Consider the following 24,587-nt stretch of genomic DNA (forward strand, 5'->3'; position numbering starts at 1 on the left):
TATTTTAATGTGTGACACCTTTTTGCTTTAGCAATTTTGTCCATTTTATTGATTTGCTTCAACAAAATTAAAGTAGGCTGGATTAAAAAGTCTTGATAAACCAGCCTGAGGCACTGTATTGTCCCTAAACACGTGAGTGTCCTGTTGCAGTTTTCTCGCTTTCCTACGAGTCCTACTATGATGAAGGTAGGCCATATCTCTTGAATATTAATTAGTTCGCATGACGTCGGTTCATTACCTTTCAGCAGGGTCCAATCAAGTATCCTACTTAATATTCATGAGTCAACCCCTCACCGTAGTAGGATTAGTTGATGTGCTCTTTGGGGGGCAGGGCCATCCTCACACACGGTTTTGAAGAGAGTGAGCACCGGTGGCGCATCCACAACCCCTGAGCCCATTCAAAACATTCGCATTGTACAAGTGCAAGTCACGCACACGGATGTACCTGTCGTGAGTCACTCACGATAGCAGTTTGAAAGCGTTACATTGTGAAGTTGAAGAGAATACACTCGTATGGAGTGAGGTAGGTGTTATCGCATGTCTTGTACAGGTGCGGGGGCACTTACGTTAAAGTGCAGAGAAGTAGATTTCCCGCGGCTTATACGGATCTTCTTTTTTGCCTTCGAATATTGAAGGTTTTGGAATTGCTGTAAAGTTGTGCCGGGAAAACAAGTAGCGCCAGTGAAAGCTGTCATTGTTTGTAGTCAGTTGACAGTCGCAGCTATGGGAACTGGAGCGCACTGTAAAAATGTTTTCATCATTATAACATCTTTGTTTACATCCATTTAGCTGGTCTCAAGACGCTCTGCCATTTCTACTATATTTTATTTAAAGCGGTGGGGAAAAGTGCAATAGAACTTTGGCAGCACTGTTTAAGTTTTCAATTGTACTTGTTTTGTAGTATATTTTTTAATGGCCACTTTTAGGCAACACAGTTAGTATTAATATTACTGCAATTAATTACAACAACACAGTTGCTACAATGACTGTTTACATGCACGAAATGTTCTGGTTATTGAAGTGTCATGTAAATGATCTAATTGCCAATATTCTTATTTAGAGACATCTGAATTAGACAACTGGTATATGTTTATCTGTATTCATTTCTTGTAAATAATTGAATATCCACCATAATTAGACATTCATTTATCTGTTCAAGTCCACACCAAGATGTTTGTGAAAGGTTGAGCTAACACTTTTTTCTGAAGTAAGGAGACAGTCGTTTTTTAGTAACATTTTACTAAAAAAGCTGTCTCATAACAGTGGACACTATTGGGAGATCAAGTGGGGCAGATGGTAACCCTTGTTCTGTAAAACATCATGTGAGATTTACATGCAATATTCATATCCTGTTTTTATTTGAGGCCCTGCATTGACTCTAATCCAAACCCTACTAATATCTCTTGCCCTAACCTTTTGGCAGCAAATGTGAATTAGTATACATAGTAGAATATACTTAATTTAACATAAATTGTGACTCTTGAGTATTGTGGCCGTGTAGCAAGCAGAGCTGTCATCAAAAGTGTTTTAAGCATTTGTTTGTACAATTTTGGGGTTGCAGCCATAATTATGTTTACAGAAATCTACATGAGGTTAGTGGATGTATCAGATCCATACTGCACTAAAAAAAAAGAACTTTCACTGTTGTAAGTTGCACTCAAATCATCCTTGTTCACATTACTTATAAAACTCATGTAACTAAATAAACTTAAATTTACTGAGTTGTTTCTACTAAAAATGAGTATTGTCAGCTTTACTTATTAAGTGTTTGTTCGGTCAACTTAACATTTCTGAGTGAAATGGACAAATTTTATTTTATGCTTTTCAGTAAATGGAAAGATGTTGTTAGTTTATGTTAGTGTTTAATGTTCAGTTATGTTGGACATTTAGAGGAGTTTCTGTAATTTTGCCGTTATCCATTATGCAGAAGAGTGGTGCCTGTGTTTAGGCTGTGGGCACTCATATACATATATTTATTGGATGGAGTTCCTGCCCTCAATTAAGTTATTTTTGCATTTTGTTTCTAAAGATATGCTTGTTGTTATTTAATAGTTTTCCACTTACACTTGTAGAGCAAGTAGTTAATTTAATAAGGTAAATTAAATCGATAAATGTGTTGACCTAACATAAAAAACTTTTATAAATGTAACATAACATTATTAAGTAAACTGCACATATAAATATTATGTAACAGTGACAAATTCAAATGGTTTGTATTTACTTAAAGAAATTGTCAGCTTTACTTGACTTTCTTTTGTTCATATAACTAAATTGTTATTTGTAAAAAATTACTCAATATAGTTGCGTGGAACCACTTGACACTGCTTTTTTGAGTAAATTCAACAAGTCATTTTTTTTTGAGTGGACGCAGAGAGAAAAGGGGACAAGGGCATTGTGTCTTGGTAATCAGGAGTGATTTTGACTTCCTCCTTCCCCTGTTGTATCCTGTATGAATGGCATGGTCTGAGAGAGTCCCAGCCCTCACTTTCAGTTCAGAGAAAGAGAAATAGGAGGGTCTGGCATGAAAGGCACTTTGAAGTGCGCTTCTCATCAGTCTTTGTCTCTCTTCTTTGCTCTGTTGAATACTGAGCAAACAGAGGCAACAAAAGAATGCTTCACGGGCCTACAGAGTAGCTAGCGAATATCCCACAAGACTAATGTTAGTCTAGTCACATTTTAGGCTGTTTAACAGAAAATGTCATTTTACACGGTTTTTCCATGTTGAAGACAAGTTAAGCTCAGTCAGCAATGTTTGTGTGGCATCATTTTGATTACCATAATTCATTTCATCTTTCAAAATCGAGGTTATGGTGTGACACTTACAATGAAAGTGAATTGGACTTCTTGGATTTTGGGAACTTTTGAAGGATTTAAAAGCAGAAATGCGAAGCTTGCAATTTTGTAAAAGCACTAACATTAATTCTCCTAAAACGTATTAATATATTGAAATTTTAGTAATTTTTTTGATGTTCTTTTCTTTTCCCAAATCAGAAAAAGTTGGGACAGTATGGAAAACGCAAAAAAAAAAAAAGAAGTGATTTCTAAATTTACTTTGACTTGTATTTCATTGCAGACAATATGAACACAAAATATTTCATGTTTTGTCTGGTCAACTTCATGTCATTTGTAAATATGCATCCTTTCCTGTCATTCAGACCTGCAACACATTTCAAAAAAAGTTGGGACAATAAAGCATTTACCACTTTGTAATGTTGCCATTCCTTTTCACAACACTTAAAAGATGTTTAGGGACTGAAGACACCAAGTGATGAAGTGTTTCAGGTGTAATTTTGTCCCATTCTTCCTGCAAACAAGTCTTAAGGTGGGCAACAGTACGGGGTCTTCGTTGTCGCATTTTGCGCTTCAAAATTCTCTATTGGAGACAGGTCGGGACTGCAGGCAGGCCAGTCAAGTACCCTTTACGTCTTCCTCCGCAGCCAGGACTTTGTAATGTGTGCAGAATGTGGTTTTGCATTGTCTTGTTGAAATATGCATGGACGTCCCTGGAAAAGATGTCTTCTTGAAGGCAGCATATTATACTCCAAAATCTCTATGTACTTTTCAGCATTAATGGTGCCTTCACAGAAGTGCAAGTTACCTTTGCCAAGGGCACTGACACAACCCCATACCCTGACAGACCTTGGCTTTTGGACTTGTTGCTGGTAACAGTCTGGATGATCCTTTTCTTCTTTGGTCCGGAGCACACAGCGTCCATTCCTCCCAAAAAATACCTGAAATACTGATTCATCTGACCACAGTACACGTTTCCACTGTGTGATGGTCCATCCCAGATGCCTCCGAGCCCAGAGAAGTCGACGGCGCTTCTGGACACTGTTAACATAGGGCTTCCTTTTGGCACAGTACAGTTTTAACTGGCATTTGTGGATGTAACTACGTATTGTGGTACTTGACAAAGGTTTGCCAAAGTAGTCCTGAGCCCATGTGGTGATATCGCTTATAGATGAATGACGATTCTTGATGCAGTGCCGCCTGAGGGATCGGAGATCACGGTTGTTCAGCTTAGGCTTGCGCCCTTGTCCTTTACGCACTGAAATTCCTCCAGATTCCTTAAATCTTTTAATTAATGTTATGTAGTGTTGAATGTGAAATATCCAAATCTCTTCCTATCTTTCTTTGAGGAACATTGTTTTTAAACATTTCAATAATTTTCTCACGTATTTGTTGGCAAACTGGCGATCCTCTGCCCATCTTTGCTCCTAAAGGATTAGACCTTTCTTGGATGCTGCTTTTGTACCAAATCATAATTACAATCACCTGTGGACATCACCTGTTTCAAATCACATCATTATTTAACCATTTTACCTCATTACTAGCCCTAAATTGCTCCTGTCCCAAATTTTTTTGAAATGTGTTGCAGGTCTGAATGACAGGAAAGGATGCATATTTACAAATGACATGAAGTTGACCAGACAAAACATGAAATATTTTGTGTTCATATTGTCTGCAATGAAATACAAGTCAAAGTAAATTTAGAAATCACTTCTTTTTTTATTTTATTTGCGTTTTCCATACTGTCCCAACTTTTTCTGATTTGGGGTTGTATATAGCTTAATTTCAGTTAACACAAACAATTGCTAAGTTTTAGTTAAAGATAACACTGTTCTGAACTTGAAAAGTCAGATCGAAAATGCACTCGTGAGTGCATTTATTCATTGGCACTCGGAAACAAACTTTGAAACGTTTTTGTTAATGTTTCACTCTGTCAGCACTTTTAGATAAGTTTCAAAAACCTCATAGTTTTCTTTGCTACCAATTTGACCTGATAAAGGTTGTAATTGTGATAGATTCAATGTTACACAGAGTGATACAGAAGACATCTGGCATGTGTGTCAGTAGACGGCAGGTGGAATCTGAGTGCGTCTGGCTGAAGTCAGCTTCATTTCACCCAGAGAAACTGAAGCAGACACAGGTCACTCAGGGCATCTCTCTCTCTCTCTGTCTCTGTCTCTCTGTCTCTCACTCACTCTGTTTGTGTTTTGTCTTTCTGCTGTCTTTTGCGCCGTCTTGTTAATTTGGTTTGTCTGTGTCTTTTTTAGACATAGTTTTGTGAAATCTATTTCTTGTGTGTGTGTGTGTGTGTGTGTGTGTGTGTGTGTGTCTGTGTCTGTGTTTGTTTTAAAAGCTGTCTATTTAGCTGCTTTTGTGTAGTCCACCTTTAATCATACTTAGGGTGTGGCAATTACACCATAAAAGCTCTGATAACACTCCAAACCCCTTAAATGCCTTCCAGGTAAAACTTCCAGGTGAATCTGCCAGTGCATGCGAGAGAGAGAGAGAGAGAGAGAGAGACAGATAGAGATCATGATAATACAGTATCATTGTTCTTCCTAATAAAAAGAAGAAACACACATGATTAACTAGTAAGCCACAAGATTCCAGTGCACCTGTTGGATTATTGTGGTTTAGACAGAGAAAAGATATTCATTCCCAGCACCAGCAGTGTTTAAGGCCTGACTGGTTGGGATTGTGTTGTAACAGAGGCTCAGTCTCTATCTAAAGGTTGATCAGAGTCGATGAATCTCTGAGCTTCAGGCTAAACCATTGGACAACCATCTCTGTTTCTCTCTTGGCCTAATAATATCCTTATTTACTCATTCATTCTTAAATATACAACATGCATTTGGAATATGTTCAACAGGGATTTTAGTCTCTGTCTAACTATACAGTATTCATGGTTTCTGTTCAGTGTGTTTGTATGTGTATGTGTATGCGTTATTGGATCTGTAGGCTGTATTGAGTTACAGGTGACGCCATCGTCCCTTGAAAAGTCACCCATTACGCCAGCATTTGTGTGAAAACAACAAACAGGAATCTTGTTTCTAAATGTCTCACATATACACCTTCCATTGTTATTCGCACCAAATTACGTGATGTAGAAATAATTATGTCTGAAACACAACATTGCGACCTTGAACAAACACTACCATTAACTCCTAAAAAGTAAGACTTCAGGTGAAAACTAGAAGGGCATGGCTGCTTGGTGCTATTAGAGGACCATTGTCATAAATACTTTTTTGTAGTTCTTTAGAACAACATCTGTGCATAGAAACACATGAATCCTAAAACCTGGAAAAGAGTTGGCATTTTTGAACCTCCACTTCCATCTTTACAACTTTGAATGGGTTTTTAGTGAAAGGGGACATATCATGAAAATCTGACTTTTTCCGTGTTTAAGTGCTAAAATCAGGTCCCCCGTGCATCTACCAACCCAGAAAATGTGAAAAAGGACAACGCAGTTACTTTGTTTTGGTTAGCCTTTCTCTGCAAGCATGTTAAAAAACGAGCTACTCAGATTTCTCTCTTCTGAGAGGGGATCTTATTATAATATTACCGCCCCTTAGTCTGCACGTTTCCACCCACTGAGCCGCTATTTTGTTTTCGCAAGCGACAACAGTGAACAAGACAATTGTGTGTGTCTTTGACAGTTTATACACAGCAAAAAATATGAAAGAGAAGTTACTTGCGAGACGTGACGCCTGACAGCCAGTTGTCTCTGTGTGTGTGCTTCAGATAAGTGAGCTTAGAAAATGATCCATTAGAAGTTTAAACTAATATAGCTTTAAAACGCATGGAAATAATAAACTTTAATGATGAAAGCAGAACTATGCTATCCGTGTGAGTGATATATTAATGAAAACCAAGCAGATGTCTTGTTAGTATTTGGCAGGAACTGTGTGGAGAAGGCGCGGCATGCAACAGCTCATTTGCATTTAAAGGCACAGGCAGGACAACAGTCTGTTCTTGACTGTAGTCAAAAATGGGTATTTACAACATGGATTTACAAAGGATCTGTGACGTATTTTGAGATGAAACTTCAGACACATTCTGGGGACACCTGAGACTTAAATTACATCTTGTAAAAATGGTCGTAATAGGCCCCCTTTAACATGTGGCTTTCCAAAATTATATAAAAATTTGGATTCAAATTTATCGGCCAATATATCGGTTGTCGGCTTTCAGATATAAAGATTTAACGGTACCGGCCAAAATGTTCATACCGGTGCATCCCTATGGTGTAGTTCATTAATAGCCTTATAACTTTAGCTTCCAAGTTGTCTTCTGAATTAGATCATCACTGCAGCATTCAAACTGCTCATCTGATCTAGCTATGATTAAAGGGATAGTTCACTCAAAAATAACCCTCATTTCAAGTTTAATTGAACATGTTCACAGCTTACTCAATGGGTAAAAGCACAATTTCACCAATTTTAGTTAAAGCATGTTCACACATGTATCGCCTGTCAGGCTCTGCTCTCCCACCTGTTGGCTGCAAGAGAGAACATGGCAGCAGCGCTCGGGCTGAGAGCGAGCTAGACAGAGAGAGGGCTGCGTTTTGATGGACGCTGTGTTCTGACATTTGGAGGATCAAAAGATTAGGCCCTCTGTTGTGTGTCCCAATTAAAAGGCAAGGTTTTTGTTCCCATCCCTCTCGGAGGATTTGGCCTTAAAAGAGAAGTCAGGTGACTCGATGAGTCAGCGAAATAAAATCATTGTGATTTGTCCTTCTTTTTCATATTGGTTTGATTGTTTATGACTTGCCATAATGGACAGTGCATGCAAGCGATGTCAAATACTCTTTCTCTTGGCCTTTTTGTCCCTTGTGCACTGTATTCTCTTTCTCTCCCTGTGCCAGTGTTCAGTTAAATGTCATGTTTTGTTTTTGTGATGAATAGATGTTTGTTCTCTCAGGGTTTTGCAACTGGTCTCTTGTGCAGCACTCACATGTGGGGGACTGTTCTGCTCATATGTGCTTATTTCTACAGATGTGTTTTGTTTAAGGTGGCTTGTGTGTGCGTGTGTGTTCCTTTGCCGTGTATTATACATGTGTTCTTTCTCCTTTCAGGTGCTGCTGCTGTAATGGAGCTCAGCAGGGGAGAGGTGCCACTTTATGTGAGTCTGACAGAACAATTTTCATTTTATTCCATATATCTTTCTCTCACTTTCTTCTTCTCTGTTTTTCCTGATTTCCTGTTTCCTTCCTTTTAACTTCACTCTTTCATTCCTTGTTTCTTGTTCCTTCAGGATCTGTCCTTTTATTTGTCTGGGTGCCAAATGACAAAAGTCTTTTATTAAAGACTTTACCTGTGCATAGGACCTGTGCATGAGAGAGAAACTACTCTAGAAACGATTCTGTTCATCCCGCTTCTGATTTGTATGGATTGTGTCACTCATAACTGCGTTGGCCTTGTGTTTATAACATTAAAGAGAACAGGAACGGACAGTTTAACAAATGATTGTGTTTTCAGTTGCCATTGCCGGTGTCTTGTGAATTTGCCTGTCTATCTGAAAATAGGTACAGGTGTTATGTTTTAAAGGGATAGTGCACCCAAAAACAAACACTGTATTTTTTGTTTACTCAACCTTATGTCATTCCAAACTTAAATGACTTCTTTTGTGGAACATAACAAATATATTTTGAAGAATCTTTTAGCTGTTGTTGTTCATACAATGTAAATCAATGAGCAAATTTAAATGCAAAATTTCCATAATTTATTCACCCTTTCCCCTTAAGTAAAGTATGGCAGAATGTTCATTTTTGGGTGAACAATCCATTTAAATTACAATCTTTTCCCCGATTCAAATTTCTCAGTGTCCAGTAGACTTCGTGGCCCCCCCAAAAAAACACAACAACAGTTTGTTAGCTTTAAGATCTTTTTTTAACTGGCTGTTAAGGTTTATTCCCTTCATTAACTTCCATAGATTATTCTTAAGAAAACATTACACTACTGTAACAGTCTTTTTCCACTAATTATTTACAGCTCCCTCAGCCTGAATTTCCAGAGAAATTGCTTCAATGACAAAGACATTTTCAGAGCAAAACTAAGCTATACAATTTATCGTTATGTGCATGTTTTGGAATCAAACCCATGACTTTGGCCCATGAAACCATAATCTAGTTTCTTTTCTATACCACATTACTGAATCGTTTTAGCTGACACATTTATCCAAACTGACAGGAGCAATACTGCTCTAAAAACCTGGATCACTTCTTGCAAGGTTTAAATCTCTAACCTTTGTATTACCAGCCCAAATCTTTAACTCCTAGACTACAGGAGTAAATGTTTGAAAGCTGTTGTGAATTCTGAAGCTCTCTTCATCGTTTGCTGGCTCAGCTGTATAATCACAGTGTGTGGGGTGCAAGAGAGTGTCGCACAATCCTTCTCTGTGACCTCATTATGAAAGTGGGGCACTATGTGTTAGTTGTGTAAGCTTTTTAAGGTGTGTGTGACTGCGATGGGGATAATGTGTTATTGTAAGGGTTATAGCAGACTTGCATAGTGTCAACTCTCAAATGCCAGTTCGGCACTGCACACAAACAGTCTCATTCACTCGGAGCTAAAAGCAATTAGTGTGTGTGAAATATGTGTGTGTGTGTTAAATGCTTTCAGGTGTTTCTGGCCCCCTGTAGCTAAGTGGTACCTAGTGTGTTTGAGAGAGTGTGGTTTTTCACTTTCAAAGATTTGGTCCTTGATCAGCTGGTCTTTCTGAACAAAGGGGTTATATATGTTTCAGAAGAACTGCGTTGACTGTGAGGTGCAGTGTCCTGTAGTTGCTCAATGTATCTGTGGATTGCTTCAGTCAAAGGTCAACCAAACAGATATGAATTAATGTGATTTTTATTTTCAGCACCCAGTTTTAGTTGATGTTTGATCTGAAAGCAAAACTGCTGGTTGAATTGCTGCTGTTGTGTTTTCATTAAGAGATCCGTAACAAAGTCACTCATGTTGCACCAGCCATAGACAGTCACAGTATAATTTATTTTTATTTTTTTATAAAACAAAACATGTATTTTTCACGCCACAAAATGAATCTATAACGGATTTTGATCAAGTGCATTACTGTTCAAAAGTTTGATGTCAGTAAAAATTTGAAAAGTATTTTCCACTCACAAAGGCTCTCTTTATTTGATCATAAATACAGGAATAACATTAATATAGTACAGTATTATTATATTAAAAAAACAAAAAATGGAAATTTGCTGAATTTTCAGCATCATTACTCCAGTCTTCAGTGTCACATGATCCTTCAGAAATCATTCTCATATGCTGATTTGCTACTCAAGAAACATTTCTTATTATCACAGTTGAAAAATAGTGTGCTGCTTAATATTTGTGTGGAAACAGTCATATATATCTTTTCAGGATTCTTTGAAGAACAACATTTTATTTAAAAATAAATCTTTTGTAATATTATAAATCTTTTTTACTGTCACTTGATAAAAAAATCTTATTGACTTAAATTTTTGGAACATTTATCTGTAAGTTAAGTAGTTGTATGACAATGAATCCACAGGGATCTCTTATCATTTCATCACTGAATTCATAGGCATAGTTTCAGTTTTAAATCTTGTTTTTGTGTCCAGAATTCTGACTTTGTTGTCAAAGTCTGTCATCCTAAAACCTGGAAGAAAATAAGCATTTTCAAGCAATGGGTTCATGGCATGTGCTACTGGTTTTTAGAACAAGATCTATGGTTAACATTACTTCAAGGGTGTGAGCTTACGCTTGAGTAAACTGACAAGCATTGTAGTCTATATGGTTTAACTTCACTGCTGCCATGCGAATGGGTGTGGACTCTATTAACTGCAGTAATCATTACTGTGTGTGCTCCTTCAGTAGATCTGATTGTGTGTGTGTGTGTGTGTGTGTGTGTGTGTGTGTGTGTGTGTGTGTGTGTGTGTGTGTGTGTTAGCCTGTGTGTCAGGGTGTGTCTGGATATTGTTGGCCCGACCCGAGTCTCACCTGGTGTGGAGACATGAGAGGAATGCTTAATGAGTCACAGTCAAGGAGAGCATGTTTAAAGAAAACATAGCAGTGGTGTGCGGTGGTGTTTTAAAATGAGGCAAAGTCCTTACATTTTTTGTATATATAAAATGTAAATTCTATTTTTAAACTAATTATGTAATGTTCTTTTTTTATTAAAAACAAGTATACATTTCAAGTTAGTGTTTTTACACATTTTTAACATTTATTCCAAAGTAATAACAAGAGGCAGTAACAATTTAAACAATATATTTTATTTGTGAACTAATGTTCAGCTTTTCTTTTTAATAGTCAACTTATTTTCAGCAGTCATCAAGCTTGTACACACTGGTCACATATGTACCTTTAATTTCCCCAAGCTGATTGCTGACTAAAAATCCCCACAGTCATCATGTTTTCAGTCCATTTTCAAGTTTGATTTTGGCGTGACATAAAGCGGTGATATCTAAGTGGTTGAGTTTTTTACTTACTTTTTATTTAGTCTTCCCATTAATGCCATCATTGTCTTCATTCAGGCCAATTCGAGAACGCCCATGAAATCAATAGGCGGGATTTATCGCGTGAACCAATCATATCCAATTATAGCGCGAAGGAGGCATTGCCTCCTCTCACGTGAATTTCCCCTATTCATTCTAATTTACTCCCCATCAAACTCACCACCAGCTTTGGGGGTGTCTGTTGAAAGTCAACGGGCTCTAAGGCGGCGCGCCTCCCGCTATAACTTCACTTGTGGGTGTCGCTGTTGGACACTGTTACTTTTAAAAACGCACACGTCCTGGAAAGTTAAGCCAAAGTGTCTCGATCGCCCAGGTGGTTGGTCCCAGTATAGCTCATAGCTCATAAACCCCTCTATGTATTCTAATGTGATGCAAGACAAACTTAACAATCGAATTACACTTCAAATAAGTTTTTCCCAAAGATGGCTTCTGTCATTTTAGGTAGTTTTTATCACGCTGATGTTAGTTCAAGTGTTCGTTTTTTAAAAATAAGTTTGGTTTTAGTTCGTTATTTTTGATAAAAACGGGGGTGTGAGGTCATGATTGACAGCTGTGATTGGCAGCTTCTCTGAGCGAAGTCACAAATTGATTTTTTTTCTGGGATTTTCGGGATTTTTTGATATTGCGGCTCTACTTCCTCCTCTCTACTGCGCAGACTCGGGTCCCGCATTTACTGCTGCGCAGACTGTGCCGAATCAGTGCCATATTCGGACGTTGGCGCCTTCACTTTTCTCCAATAGAAAATCGTGAAGGGTTAAAGATCGCCCATCTTTTTTACAGTCTATGGTTAAATGTAGAGGCATGGTAACTTTTGTAACTTTTGTTGGTCCATTTTTTATTTTTAGACATACTTTGACACTTTCATTTTTGCTTTTATTTGATATTGATTCAAATATATCAAATAAAATATGAGTTTAGCACATTAACAGCTAAATTACACTGGTGTCATTTAAATGAAAAGCAATAATCTTTTCTTGTCTAAACTATGAATACCATATCCCATCCTACTAAAACACAAGATTTGGTTTGTCCAAACTGTTAGAATGCAGGGGTTATATAAACATGTCTTCTTGACTAGTTATGCATGATAAGAACTCATGCTGCGCACAGCAGAGATATGGGGACATGTTTGACATGTTTTGTTTTCCAAACATCATTACAGAGATTATGAATTCTGGCTCTGTGTGCGGTTTCTTCTGTGAAGTGAGGAGAGCTCTGTTGATGTTTGACAGGAACAAACAGTATTGAGGAAAAGGTCTCTGTTTGTCTGTCAGTATTTTGCCTGATAACACTGAATAAACTGCAGCTAGGGAACCACAGACTGCTAATAGTATATGATCTAATAGAGGGAGTTTGACCATGTTTAGTGCAGGGCATTTCAAACATTTTGATGCCAAGGGCCCCCAAATATAAATAACCTCTTGCAAGGGACCCCTTTCCTGAATTACACATTCAAAAGTAAGATTTTTTAAATAAGAAATTAATACTTTTATTCAGCAAGGACACATTAAATTGATCAAAAGTGTCAGTAAAGACATTTATATTGGTACAAAAGAAAAAATTTTTGTTCATCAAACTTTCTGTATCATCGTTTCCACACACAAAAAAATTAAGCAGCACAACTGTTAATACAGTGCATCCGTAAAGTATACACAGTGCTTCTCTTTTTCCACATTTTGTTATGTTAGCTTTATTCCATAATGGATTAAATTAATTATTTTCCTCAAAATTCTACAAACAATACCCAAGAATGACAATGTGAAAGAAGTTTGTTTGAAGTCTTTGCAAATTTATTAAAAATAAAAAACATGTACATAAGTATTCACAGCAGTTGCTCAATACTTTGTTGAAGCACCTTTGGCACCAATTACAGCCTCAAGTCTTTTTGAGTATGATGCTACACACTTGGCACACCTATTTTTGGGCAGTTTCTCCCATTCTTCTTTGCTGGACCTCTCAAGCTCCATCAGGCTAGATGGGGAGCATCAGTGCACAGCCATTTTCAGATCTCTCCAGAGATGTTCGATTGGGTTCAAGTCTGGGCTCTGGCTGGACCACTCAAAGACATTCACAGAGGGGTCCCGTAGACACTCCTTTTTGGCTGTATGCTTGGGGTCGTTGTCCTGTTGGAAGATGAACCTTCACCCCAGTCTGAGGTCCAGAGCGCTCCAGAGTAGGTTTTCATCAAAGATGTCTCTGTACATTGCTGCATTCATATTTCCCGTGATCCTGACTAGTCTCCGAGTCCTGCTGCTGAAAAACACATCCCCACAGCATGATGCTGCCACCACCATGCTTCACTGTAGGGATGGTATTGGCCAGGTGATGAGCGGTGCCTGCTCTCCTCCAGACATGATGCTTGCCATTCAGGCCAAAGAGTTCAATCTTTGTGTCATCAGACCAGAGAATTTTGTTTCTCATGGTCTGAGAGTCCTTCAGGTTCCTTTTTTCAAATTTCATTTGTTTCACAAACAAACTCTTTTCAACCACACATTATCGTTTTTTTATGTGTTACAAACATTTAAATAATAGGGGGTAAAACACGGTATTGATAAAAATAAGAGTACATCATCTTTAAAAAAAGTATTTTGACACTTGTTGTATTGCTTATCGTAATGCCAGGAGTGTTTAAAAAGTGTTTGTCATTGAATCATTCATTTAAAAGATTTATTCACAAACGCTGATTCATCCAATAACTAAACAAGTTGTGATAAATGAGACATTGAACAAAATAAAAATAGTTTGAATGGAGTCAAATTCATCTTTTCAATAGACTACAGAATTGTGGGAGAGTCGCGATCTCCATTTTACACCCCAAAAGAAATCGTGATTCTCAATTTATCCAGAATCGTGCAGCTCTATGGCAAAGGCTTTTCGGTTTTTATTTTTAGTAAATTTACAAAGATTTCAAACAAATTTCTTTCACGTTGTCATTATGGGGTATTGCATATAGAATTTTGAGAAACAATTATGAATTTAATACATTTTGGTATAAGGCTATAACATAACAATATGTGGAAAAATGTAAGCGCTGTGAATACTTTCGAGATGCACTGTAAACACAGATCAGGTAACAATATTCTGTTGGTCCCCCTTTTGCTGCCAAAACAGCCCTGACCCTTCTAGGCACTCCACTATACTCCTTAAAGTCCCTGTAAAGTCAAAATTAAATATGCGTTCTGAGTTTGTCCACCCAGCTATATTTGAATCATAAAAAAGTAAATAAAATAGCTTATCAAAATCTTGAAAAAATAAGCAGCATTCTCTGCTCTCAAACGCTGGGGGCGTGTTTGCTGTCGGCGCTGAAACCACCCCTTATCGTGGGAAAGCTGCCCTAAGGCCGGTGTGGGAGATAATCGGTTCGGCCCCATTCTGCAGCGGATTTTCAGTGAATCCCAGTTGTCTCCAATGAAAGTTGGTAAAACTATCCGGTGTAAAGTCACTGCAGAGGCAGGTGTTGGTGGTGATCCTCAGCTCTCCATCAAGGTTGCTGGTCACAGTTATGATAGTGTTGGGGGTGGGGCCATATGCTCAGTGTGGCTCCAGTGCGTCATCGAGCCACCGTTTTAGCCCTGCCTAAAAAATCCTGAACACAGCAATGATGAAAAACTGTTTAACGGTCTAACTCCACAATTCAGTACTACACAGTTCAGTCTTTGTAACGTGTTTCAGCAATACATTTCTAACATTTATAATGTGTTTAGAAACAAATCTCAGAATTGCCTTTACAGGGACTTCAAGGTGTGCTGTGGTATCTGGCACCAAGATGTTAGCAGCAAATCCTTTAAATCCTGTAAGTTGCATGGTGGGGCCTCCATGGATCGGATTTGTTTCATCCCACAGATGCTCGATTGGATGGAGATCTTGGGAATTTGGAGGTCAAAGGGTGTACATTAGGGCTGGGCGATATATTGCATGACATTGTTAGGTGCATCTCGTTCTCGAAACGTCCGCGATAATTAATGCGATGTGGCTCAGCTTGTCAGTGAACTACGGCTCTGTGTAGTAAATGCCGCTCCATCTGAAAGCAGGTGATGGCGATTTACTACTAATCAAGGAACCGGCTTTACTGACGAGATGCACCTAACAATGTCATGCGATATATCGCCCAGCCCTAGTGTACATGGTCTGCAACAATGCTTAGGTAGGTGGTACGTGTCAAATTAATATCCACATGGAAGGCAGGACCCAAGGTTTCCCAGCAGAACATTGCCCAAAGCATCACACTGCCTCCGCCGGCTTGCCTTCTTCCCATAGTGCATCCTGGTGCCATGTGTTCCCCAGGTAAGCGACGCACACGCACCCAGCCATCCACGTGATGTAAAAGAAAACATGATTCATCAGACCAGGCCACCTTCTTCCATTGCTCCGTGGTCCAGTTCTGATGCTCTTGTGCCCACCGTTGGTACTTTCGGAGGTGGACAGGGGTCAGCATGGGCACCCTGACTGGTCTGCGGCTATGCAGCCCCATAAGCAACAAACTGAGATGCACTGTGTATTCTGACACCTTTCTATCAGAACCAGCATTAACTTCTCAAGCAATTTGAGCTACAGTAGCTCGTCTGTTTGACTGGACAACACGGGCCAGCTTTCGCTCTCCACGTGCATCATTGAGCCTTGCTCGCACATGACCCTGTCCCCGGTTCACCACTGTTCCTTCCTTGGACCACTTTTGATAAATGCTGACCACTGCAGACCGGGAACACCCCACAAGAGCTGCAGTTTTGTAGATGCTCTGACCCAGTCGTCTAGCCATCACAATGGCAAAAGTTTTGCTTAAATCCTTCTAACACATCAACTTTGAGGACAAAATGTTCACTTGTTGCGTAATATATCCCACCCACTAACATGAGCCGCGATGAGATGATCAGTGTTATTCACTTCACCATAATGTCATAATGTTATGCCTGATCAGTGTATACTATGAATAATAACAATGATGTTTCTTAATAGTAATAAGAAATGTTTCTTGAGGAAAAAGTCAGCATATTAGAATTAGGTCTGTCACTGACGATTATTTTGTTAATCGAGTAATCGGTCGTTTTTTTTTCTTCTTTTTTTTTTTTCCTTTAATGATAAATCGAGTAATCAAATATTTTTGTGGTAATAAAACGAGACCTAAGCAAACAACCACCTTTAAAATGGCTTAAAATACATAGGCTATATAATAATAATGAGGCAATAATATTTGGTTCAAATAAAGTATCAAAAGCAAGTAATCATATTTAAAGTATACATATTTCACAATATTACTGTTCTTTCTGTATTTTAAATACATAAATAAATGTGCCCTGGTGACCATAAGAGACTTCTTTCAAAAACATAAAAAAAATTGCACAACCCCAAACTTTTGGATGGTATAGTCTGAAGACAATTATATTATTTGCACTGCACAATACTGATTATGCTAGCAGATGGTTCTCTAGATGTTCAGCCTTCGACTTCAGGTGAAGTGTTAAGTGATGTGGGCCATGTTGGCTGCTGGCATGACTCCCTCTGTCATGTCATGAAGCATATAGAACTGCGATGCTTCAATCTCAGACGTCATTGGAAAACTGCAATCTTGTGAGTCATGTGGAGTCCTTGGGGGGGACTATTTGGACAATCTACGCACTGAGCTTGGAAAGATTCCTGTGCGCTGTGTTCTTCCTATTCCTGTGTACTGCTTTGGATATCAGTTGGAATCTCATGGAAGGCATTTCCTCAATGGACACATGATACTCTGTTCTGGTTAAATACTTACCTACAAAACATGGCTATGAAATTTAGCCAACATTGTGTAGATGCATTGAGCAGAACAGCTCAGATAATGATTTTGTGCTGATGTCGACCTAAATAAACCTGCCAATTTTGTAAACCATGTAAGCAGACATGATAATGGCCATTTGTACGCCCCACAACTGAGATGTTAATTGTAATGTCATCAATATCAAACAGTTGCTAGCTGACCAGCTCTGACTGTGCGCTAGTGGTAGGGCTTTAATTGATTTGTATTTGCCAATATTTTTCGAATGCGGTGCCCACTAAGACCACTAAGCTTGTTTATCCAGAAATGTTCCATTGAACACCTGAGATTTATCCTATTTATCGGTATCAAAAATATTATTCTGGCATTGGGTTTACGGTTACCTTGTCACATGATGTAATTTCATATTATAAAATGTATGAAATCTATTTCTACTATTTTTACCCTCTTTTGGATCCCACAAAGATATTCTAAGATATCACATTCTTTGGGATTCTTTCCCTGTTTTGTTCGGACAGGAACACCATGATCAAAGAAAATCCAACAGGTGATAATCTCTAATAAAGAGGGCATTTCTAGAAATACTATTTTAAATCCCTAAGAAGATTATGCTTTGCACAGACTGCATATTTCATAGCTAGTCAGTAAAGCTTGAGCTGTTTGGTCAGGTGGCTTGTCCTTTGTAAGTAAGCTACACCATGTACATATTGGCTGTTTGATGTCAATGTCATCTGTTCTTGACTAAATATGTAATTATCTGAATATTTATGGTTAACAAGTAATAGCAAAATCGTATTGATTTGTCAGTTTAAATGTAATTTAAGATGTTTTCAATCATCACATTACAGCAAAAACTGTACATATTTAATCCTTACATAACATTAATCCTGAGTGTATTTATTATTTATTTAACATGAAATGTATCCATATCACAAGCTTGTAGTGAAAAAACAAACTATATTAGCAAATAGTAGAGTAGGAGAGGAACTATTTCCCTATCTGCAAATCTTAACATACAGACAAATGCTGAGACACACTGATTGCTTGTCAGTCACAGACAGGGGCGTAGCTAAGGGGGGGGAAAGTTAGGACGATTCTAAGGGCCCACACACTTTTGGGGCCCCCAGAGATCGGTTTTATTAGTAGTAACAGTAGTAATGTATTATAAATGTATAATCTACCAAAGAGTTAAGGCCTTTGCACACTGAGTCCGAAATTTTCGCATGCGTTTTTTCGTATTCGTGATCCGAAAAATTAGTCACGCACAGAGACCTTGCACACTGAGTCCGATGCGTATTAATGAATGCGTTACGAAAAAAAACGCAAAACAACACAAAATGCCGTCTTCAAGTAGTGAGGATGATTTTTTTTGTCCTCTCTCTTAAAAAATGAAAAAGAGGAAATATTGGGTCCATCCACTTCTGCGATCGCGTAGAGAGGAAGGAGAGTTCCTCTTATCAAGGAGCTGATTATCCAGACTGATTCAAAGTTTACTTTAGAATGTCAGTGACTCCGTTTGATGCTTTGCTAGCGATACTGGAGCCACATATTAAAAAGAAGACCACAAATTTCCGTGACTCAATTTATCCTGAACAGAGACTGACAGCCTATGTCTAAAGGGATCCGCGCGTGCGCGCACACACACACACACACACACACACACACACACACACACACACACACACACACACACACACACACACACACGGTTTACAGGGACTTGGTGTGTTATAATTATAGCTGTGATATAATAATATTTGTAGTATTTTTGATACAATAATATTTATATATGTAGGTATCTGAGCACTGGCGATTCATTCACCACCATTGCCAGCAGTTTTAGGTTGGGCATCAGCACTATAGATGGGAAAAACGGATGCGATAAACGCAGAAAATCGAACCTGTTCCGATTTTTTTTTTTTGACGGACGAAAGTTTCGGAGGCAGTGTGCAAGAGTAATTGACATAACGTGAGGTCGAATTTATTTTTTGACGTGCGAAAATTTCGCATGCGAAAAAAATTATGGCGCATTTCCGGCAAAATCCAGCAAAACGCTCCACTCATGAATCGCTCACACTCACCGGTAAAACTACGTTCACTCATATCCCACTCCGACATGACGTGCTATAATTGTTGCAGCCATTAAGGTATTTATTTTTATATTTATGTTTAAATATTATAATGTGGGTTTTTTATGTCTATGTTGTCGATCTGTCTATCTATGTCGATTATGAAAAGTGAACAGCATGAGATGGGACACATCATAAGATGAATGGAGTTGATCAGACATGATTCATTGACCACTTCATTAAGTTTTGTTTTGGATAAATTGTATCTTAATTTTAATCAATGTTTCATCAGCCAATTGGGGCATTCTGGGTTGAGCGAGCGGAGCTTAATTGGTCAGTATTATTAAATTGCAGACAAAGATTTTGGGTAGCTAGGTTGGTGTGGTAGAGGGCCCAACATAATTTTCTTTCATAGGGCCCAAAATTGCTAGCGGCGCCCCTGGTCACAGACAGCATTCGCCCAGCTCACAGCCCACCATATAAGAGTTCAGAGGTCATAACAGAGGAGTTATTTCACATTAAATATAATGACAAATATAAATGTGACATTTAATGAGTTTAAATAAAGCATGTTATAAATGTATTTATTTTATGCATTTTATTCATATACATTTATATTGAAAGGTTTTAAGACATTTGATCATATTCTGCGAAGGCTGTTGATAAATGATAAACAAAACATACATTTTATAATTTGGAGTTTAGAATGTTAAAATTTTGATAATAATAATAATAATAAACAATCCCTGTGTCATGTAATTGACCGAACCTCCAGTAAATACTATAAGTGACCATTAATATGTTCATGTTAGTTTTAAAGTTTTCAAAGCTTTGGCACATTGTTCTAAAACAAACTCGACTGATAGAATTAGGAATAATTCAAACAAAATTGCACTGACATTTATCACGTAATGCTATGTCTATTTCTGTCTTAACTAAACTGGTTGATTTAATAATAATAATAATAATTTAAAAAAGTGTTTAAAAATATGAGTAGATGAGTAGCCCTATTTTAACGATCTGAGCGCATGGTCTGAAGCACATGGCGCAGGTGCACTTAGGGCATGTCCGAATCCACTTTTGCTAGTTTAACTATGGAAAAAATGGTCGGCACGCCAGGTGCATGGTCCAAAAGGGTTGTACTTAGTCTCTTAATGAGTCATGTGTGTGTTTTGGGCGTAACGTGCAATAAACCAATCAAGTCTCATCTCCCATTCCCTTTAAAAGCCAGTTGCGCTTGCACCATGGCAGATTCACTATTTACATGGCGGAATATAGACACTCTCAACCTGACGAGTCTTGCCACGATTGGTTAAATAAGTAGCCAATAATATTCTTTTACATTGTAATCCTTTTAATTTTAATATTTAGCATGTTTGTGTGCTGCTGCGCGTCCCTGTGTGTGTAATAAGCAGAGTGTACGCGCACTGTGCACCCGCCTATAGGCGCATATTACTAACGCGCACTTTAAATAACAGACAAAATACTGCGCTATTGACTTTAGACTAGGTTTTTGTTGGTCAGTTCAGTTGGGTAGTTGTTTTCAGTTGTCTCAAAATAGCAACGCATCAACAATGCAGCTGAACACACCTCGTTTTCAGACAAGCACGGCCATGGGCGAATAGAGTGCATTTGCTATTTAAACAACGTGGCGCTGGACGTGAAAATGATAACTATGTCTGGCTAAAGCTAGCAAAAAACACTTGTCATGCCTGGCATTGCATTGCTATGGGTGTATGATAGGGCCCAAAGCAGCAGTCCGTATATTTTGCCTCTGTCGCCATTTTTGTTTGAAACCTGCAATTGCAGTTATTTGTGGAATTATCATCTTTCCGTGGGTTGTGCATCGGTGGCTCCTCAGTGTGGATGAATCTAATGTTTTGAGGAGTATGTGCGGCTTGCTGTCAGTAAGGACCTTTCTGGATTACAATCCGCCATCAAAATGATACATTTAATTATTCCAGCTGCTGTAAGAAAAGGCTATAAATGATCCGCCACCTGAAGCATCCTCACATGCGTTACTACTACTAGCTGGACTCCTCCTTTATGTATACAGATGTGACGTAATGACACAAAGACATGCTCGAATTTCCCACGGAAATCCACCAGTACCACTCAAACTATAACACATTATTACAAGCTTACCGTTGAAAATGGGCTAAAGTAAGGAGATAGTTTTGAACACTGGCTGGTTATGTACTTGCTCAAATTGATTTTGGATCATTTTTAACCAAAAAAAAAGTTATGGACTGCAGCTTTAAATGTAGTTAATCAGACTAGATTATGTAAAATATGAAATGCACAAACGTCTGAAAACAAATCACCACTGAATAGTAGTGCTCACCTAAACATGCATTTGGACATGAATCCTGTTTGAACATGAGAACCCATCCACACCCTTCTCAGATGGCAGCGGTTATGTCATTGGTAAGGGAACAAACACCTGCCGTCCATAGAGACCAGCAGTGTATTAGTGAGGTGTTTTTCTTCCAGGAACTAATCCGTAAACAGGTGCTAGAGACAATAACATCCCCTCATCGATCCAAGGAGTAACTGCAGTAATTCAGCTTCTGCTCTTGTCCTCATTTATAAGCCAGCATGACAACAAGACTAAACATAGGACAAAATGTGCACTGGCAAACTATTCTGTTCCATCTGTTGTATACAATATTTGAAATACAATCATGATTCATGAGGTTGAGTTAATATTGTTGAACTGCTTCATTTTCTAAATCGAGCGTCAGTTTCTAAATCAGTGTTTTGTCTCGTTTTCTCTTGCCAGTAAAAATATCTAAACATCCTTAAAACAAGCATTTTCTTGAAACTAAAATTTGTGAGGTGTGTGTGCTTTATTGTTTTATATTTATGTTGCAATGCGAAGCAGCTGTTTTTGCCAGACTTCTACATTTCTTATGAATAATCGTATCTCTTGGTTTGACTCCTTTAGTTTCCAAATAAAACGATAACATAATTAAGTGCCTTTCTGTTTTTAGTATTTCATTTACTTCAAAATGGGAATTATTAAAATAGAAATTATTTGATATTGTACGATTTTGGCCAGACTAGCCATAATATTTGCAAGTAGAGCTAAAACATGGGTTTGTTAGATGAAGTATTTAAGAGTTTTACTTTTTTTTAACTTTTTTTTTTTAAAAGACAGCAGGATTGTGGGGTGGGTGCTTTGAATCTATGCAGTTTCGAGACAGAGTGAGGAAAGAAAAGAGAGGAGGAGCAGAAAGATGGAGGGAGAGAATCCCATGCTCATCATTCATCCCCATATGAAGTGCAGTGCCTGAGAAAAGATGAGAGACCTTACCTTTCCCTCATTCCCACACCAAACCTGCTGTGTACCTCCTCTCTCCCTCCTTCACTACTTCTGCAGGGCCCCTTAAATGACAGGAAGTGAGGGAGACGTCTGGTGAAGAAAGGCAAACAATCAAACGAGGGCTTTATGTTGAATAGAGGGAGAAGGAGAAAAGTGCCTTGTCACACATATGCCCCCGGCGAGACTGAACTTACTGTTCACCTCCCTCTTTTACAGGGTGTTTCTTTGATCCAGGGTCTGTTTAATGAAATTGAAGCGTGGAATTATGGGTAAATGTCTATGGGTTGTGTGTGTTGGTAAGTGTGTGTGAATGCCTACATTGATGATGGATGATCGTGCTTTTGGATTTGCTATTTTTCGTGTGCTTGTGTTGATATACAGAGTTGTTCTGTTTTCATTTAGGAAAACTTTCCATGCTTCTGTTGTTTTATGTTTGAGATTTTGTGACTCTTTATTTCTCATGTATTTAGCATACTTGTTCTTTGATTATTGTAACGTTGATACCATTCTGTATACATCTCAGTAGACAGTATTGCATATGAACATAAAGATGGTTACACCTTATTACAGAGTCATGAATGTTTTATGTACAGTATTTTCAAACATATATTTATTCACATATGAACAATTGATCTGTTAAACATTTGGCCTAGTTAATGTTTATCTTGATAGATAGATAATTTAAAAGTTAATATAATTTTGTCTTCCATGAGATCAGTCAACAAATGGGGTTGTATATTTTGATTGGAAGAGGAAAATTGAACTATGCATAAGGTTGATATTCAATAAAAACAATAGAGCCAAGCTCTGTATGACCTCATGCTTTTGATATAGACCGGCCTCTGATTAATCACCCTAATTACTTTGCCATCAGTTAAGACTCCCAATATGAAATAAACAAAAACAGTTTATTCATAGCCCCATGAACGTTGCAACATTTCCCATATTTGAACTTTATTCTAAAAACCACCAACCACCAACCCTATCAGACTTTGTTCATACTACCTAAAGAATTTTAATTTTCAAAAAGCAAATGTGTTTCATAACCCCGGCTCAATACCAGCACAGACGGTTAGTTTGTCTCTCATAGAGTCAGTCGGACGACGGTACTGTTGATCTGCAACAGCTGCATCTGAGACAAAAAAGAACCATTTACATAAACATTCAGCCTCTGTGTAGAATTCAGATACACTTTAAATGAAGAATTAGTGGTCATGTTGTCACATTTTCCTGGTTAAATATAACTCATCATTACATAAAAAATAAAGAAAATTTCACAGATTCTGCAAGCGGTTCACATACTTTTTCTTGCCACTATATATATATATATATATATATAGGCAAGAAAAAGTATGTGAACCGCTTGAAGAATCTGTGAAAATGGGAATAATTTTAATTAAAAAAACATGTACACACACACACACACACACACACACACACACACACACACACACACACACACACACACACACACACACACACACACACACACACACACACACACACACACACACACACACACACACACACACACACACACACACACACACACACACACACACACACACACACACACACATTCACAGTTCACTATCTACACAAGTTTGAGGGTTTAGGACAGAAAGCTTCAGTAAAATGCCCCAAAAGGAGTGTTCTCTGTTGTGATTAAGCTCTTGGGAACTAGGCTGATTTTAAGGTGTGTGTGTGTTTTTTCTTTTCTTTTCTGCTTTAAATTTACATCATGATTTAGCTATGTCCTTTGCTGTGGTATAACCAAATTTCTATGCAAACAGCTCTGGCCAGGCGAAGCCCAATGTTCAGTGAACAAACAAAAAAGGTTGGAGATAATGGAGGACATTTCATATCCTCCTTTTGAGATATTAAGATATTTGAGGTGCAGATTACCCTCATATGGTATCAATCTACAGTGTTCTCCACCACTGCAGTGCCAGACAACGCATTAATAACAAAAACAACAAAAATCTCTCTCTTGCTCAATGATCTTCTCTCAATCTTTTTCCTGTCTTTCTCTCCGTTTCATTTTCATTTTGGCTAACATGATATTTCAGTGAATTTTACTGGCATGAAAAATAGGCTCCATTTCCAAAGATTTGGGCTTTGAAATAAATTTCTAACGAATCCATTATGACATGCTGTGTGTAACAG

General features: G+C 38.1%; 1 protein-coding gene across 1 annotated transcript in view; it reads left to right on the plus strand.

Moving 5' to 3' along the window:
• The first annotated feature begins 341 nt into the window (after positions 1 to 341).
• The window catches only part of arhgef28a (Rho guanine nucleotide exchange factor (GEF) 28a), an 89,435-nt gene continuing 65,189 nt past the window's right edge, over positions 342 to 24,587 (plus strand). The window contains exons 1-2 of the mRNA XM_079816058.1: positions 342 to 523; positions 7,865 to 7,911. Of these exons, the coding sequence (XP_079672184.1) occupies positions 7,879 to 7,911 (33 nt within the window). The 5' untranslated portion in view covers positions 342 to 523; positions 7,865 to 7,878. The remainder of the gene's footprint in view (positions 524 to 7,864; positions 7,912 to 24,587) is intronic.

This window comes from Gobio gobio, assembly GCF_949357685.1.
Source record: "Gobio gobio genome assembly, chromosome: 4".
Taxonomy (NCBI): Eukaryota; Metazoa; Chordata; class Actinopteri; order Cypriniformes; family Gobionidae; genus Gobio; species Gobio gobio.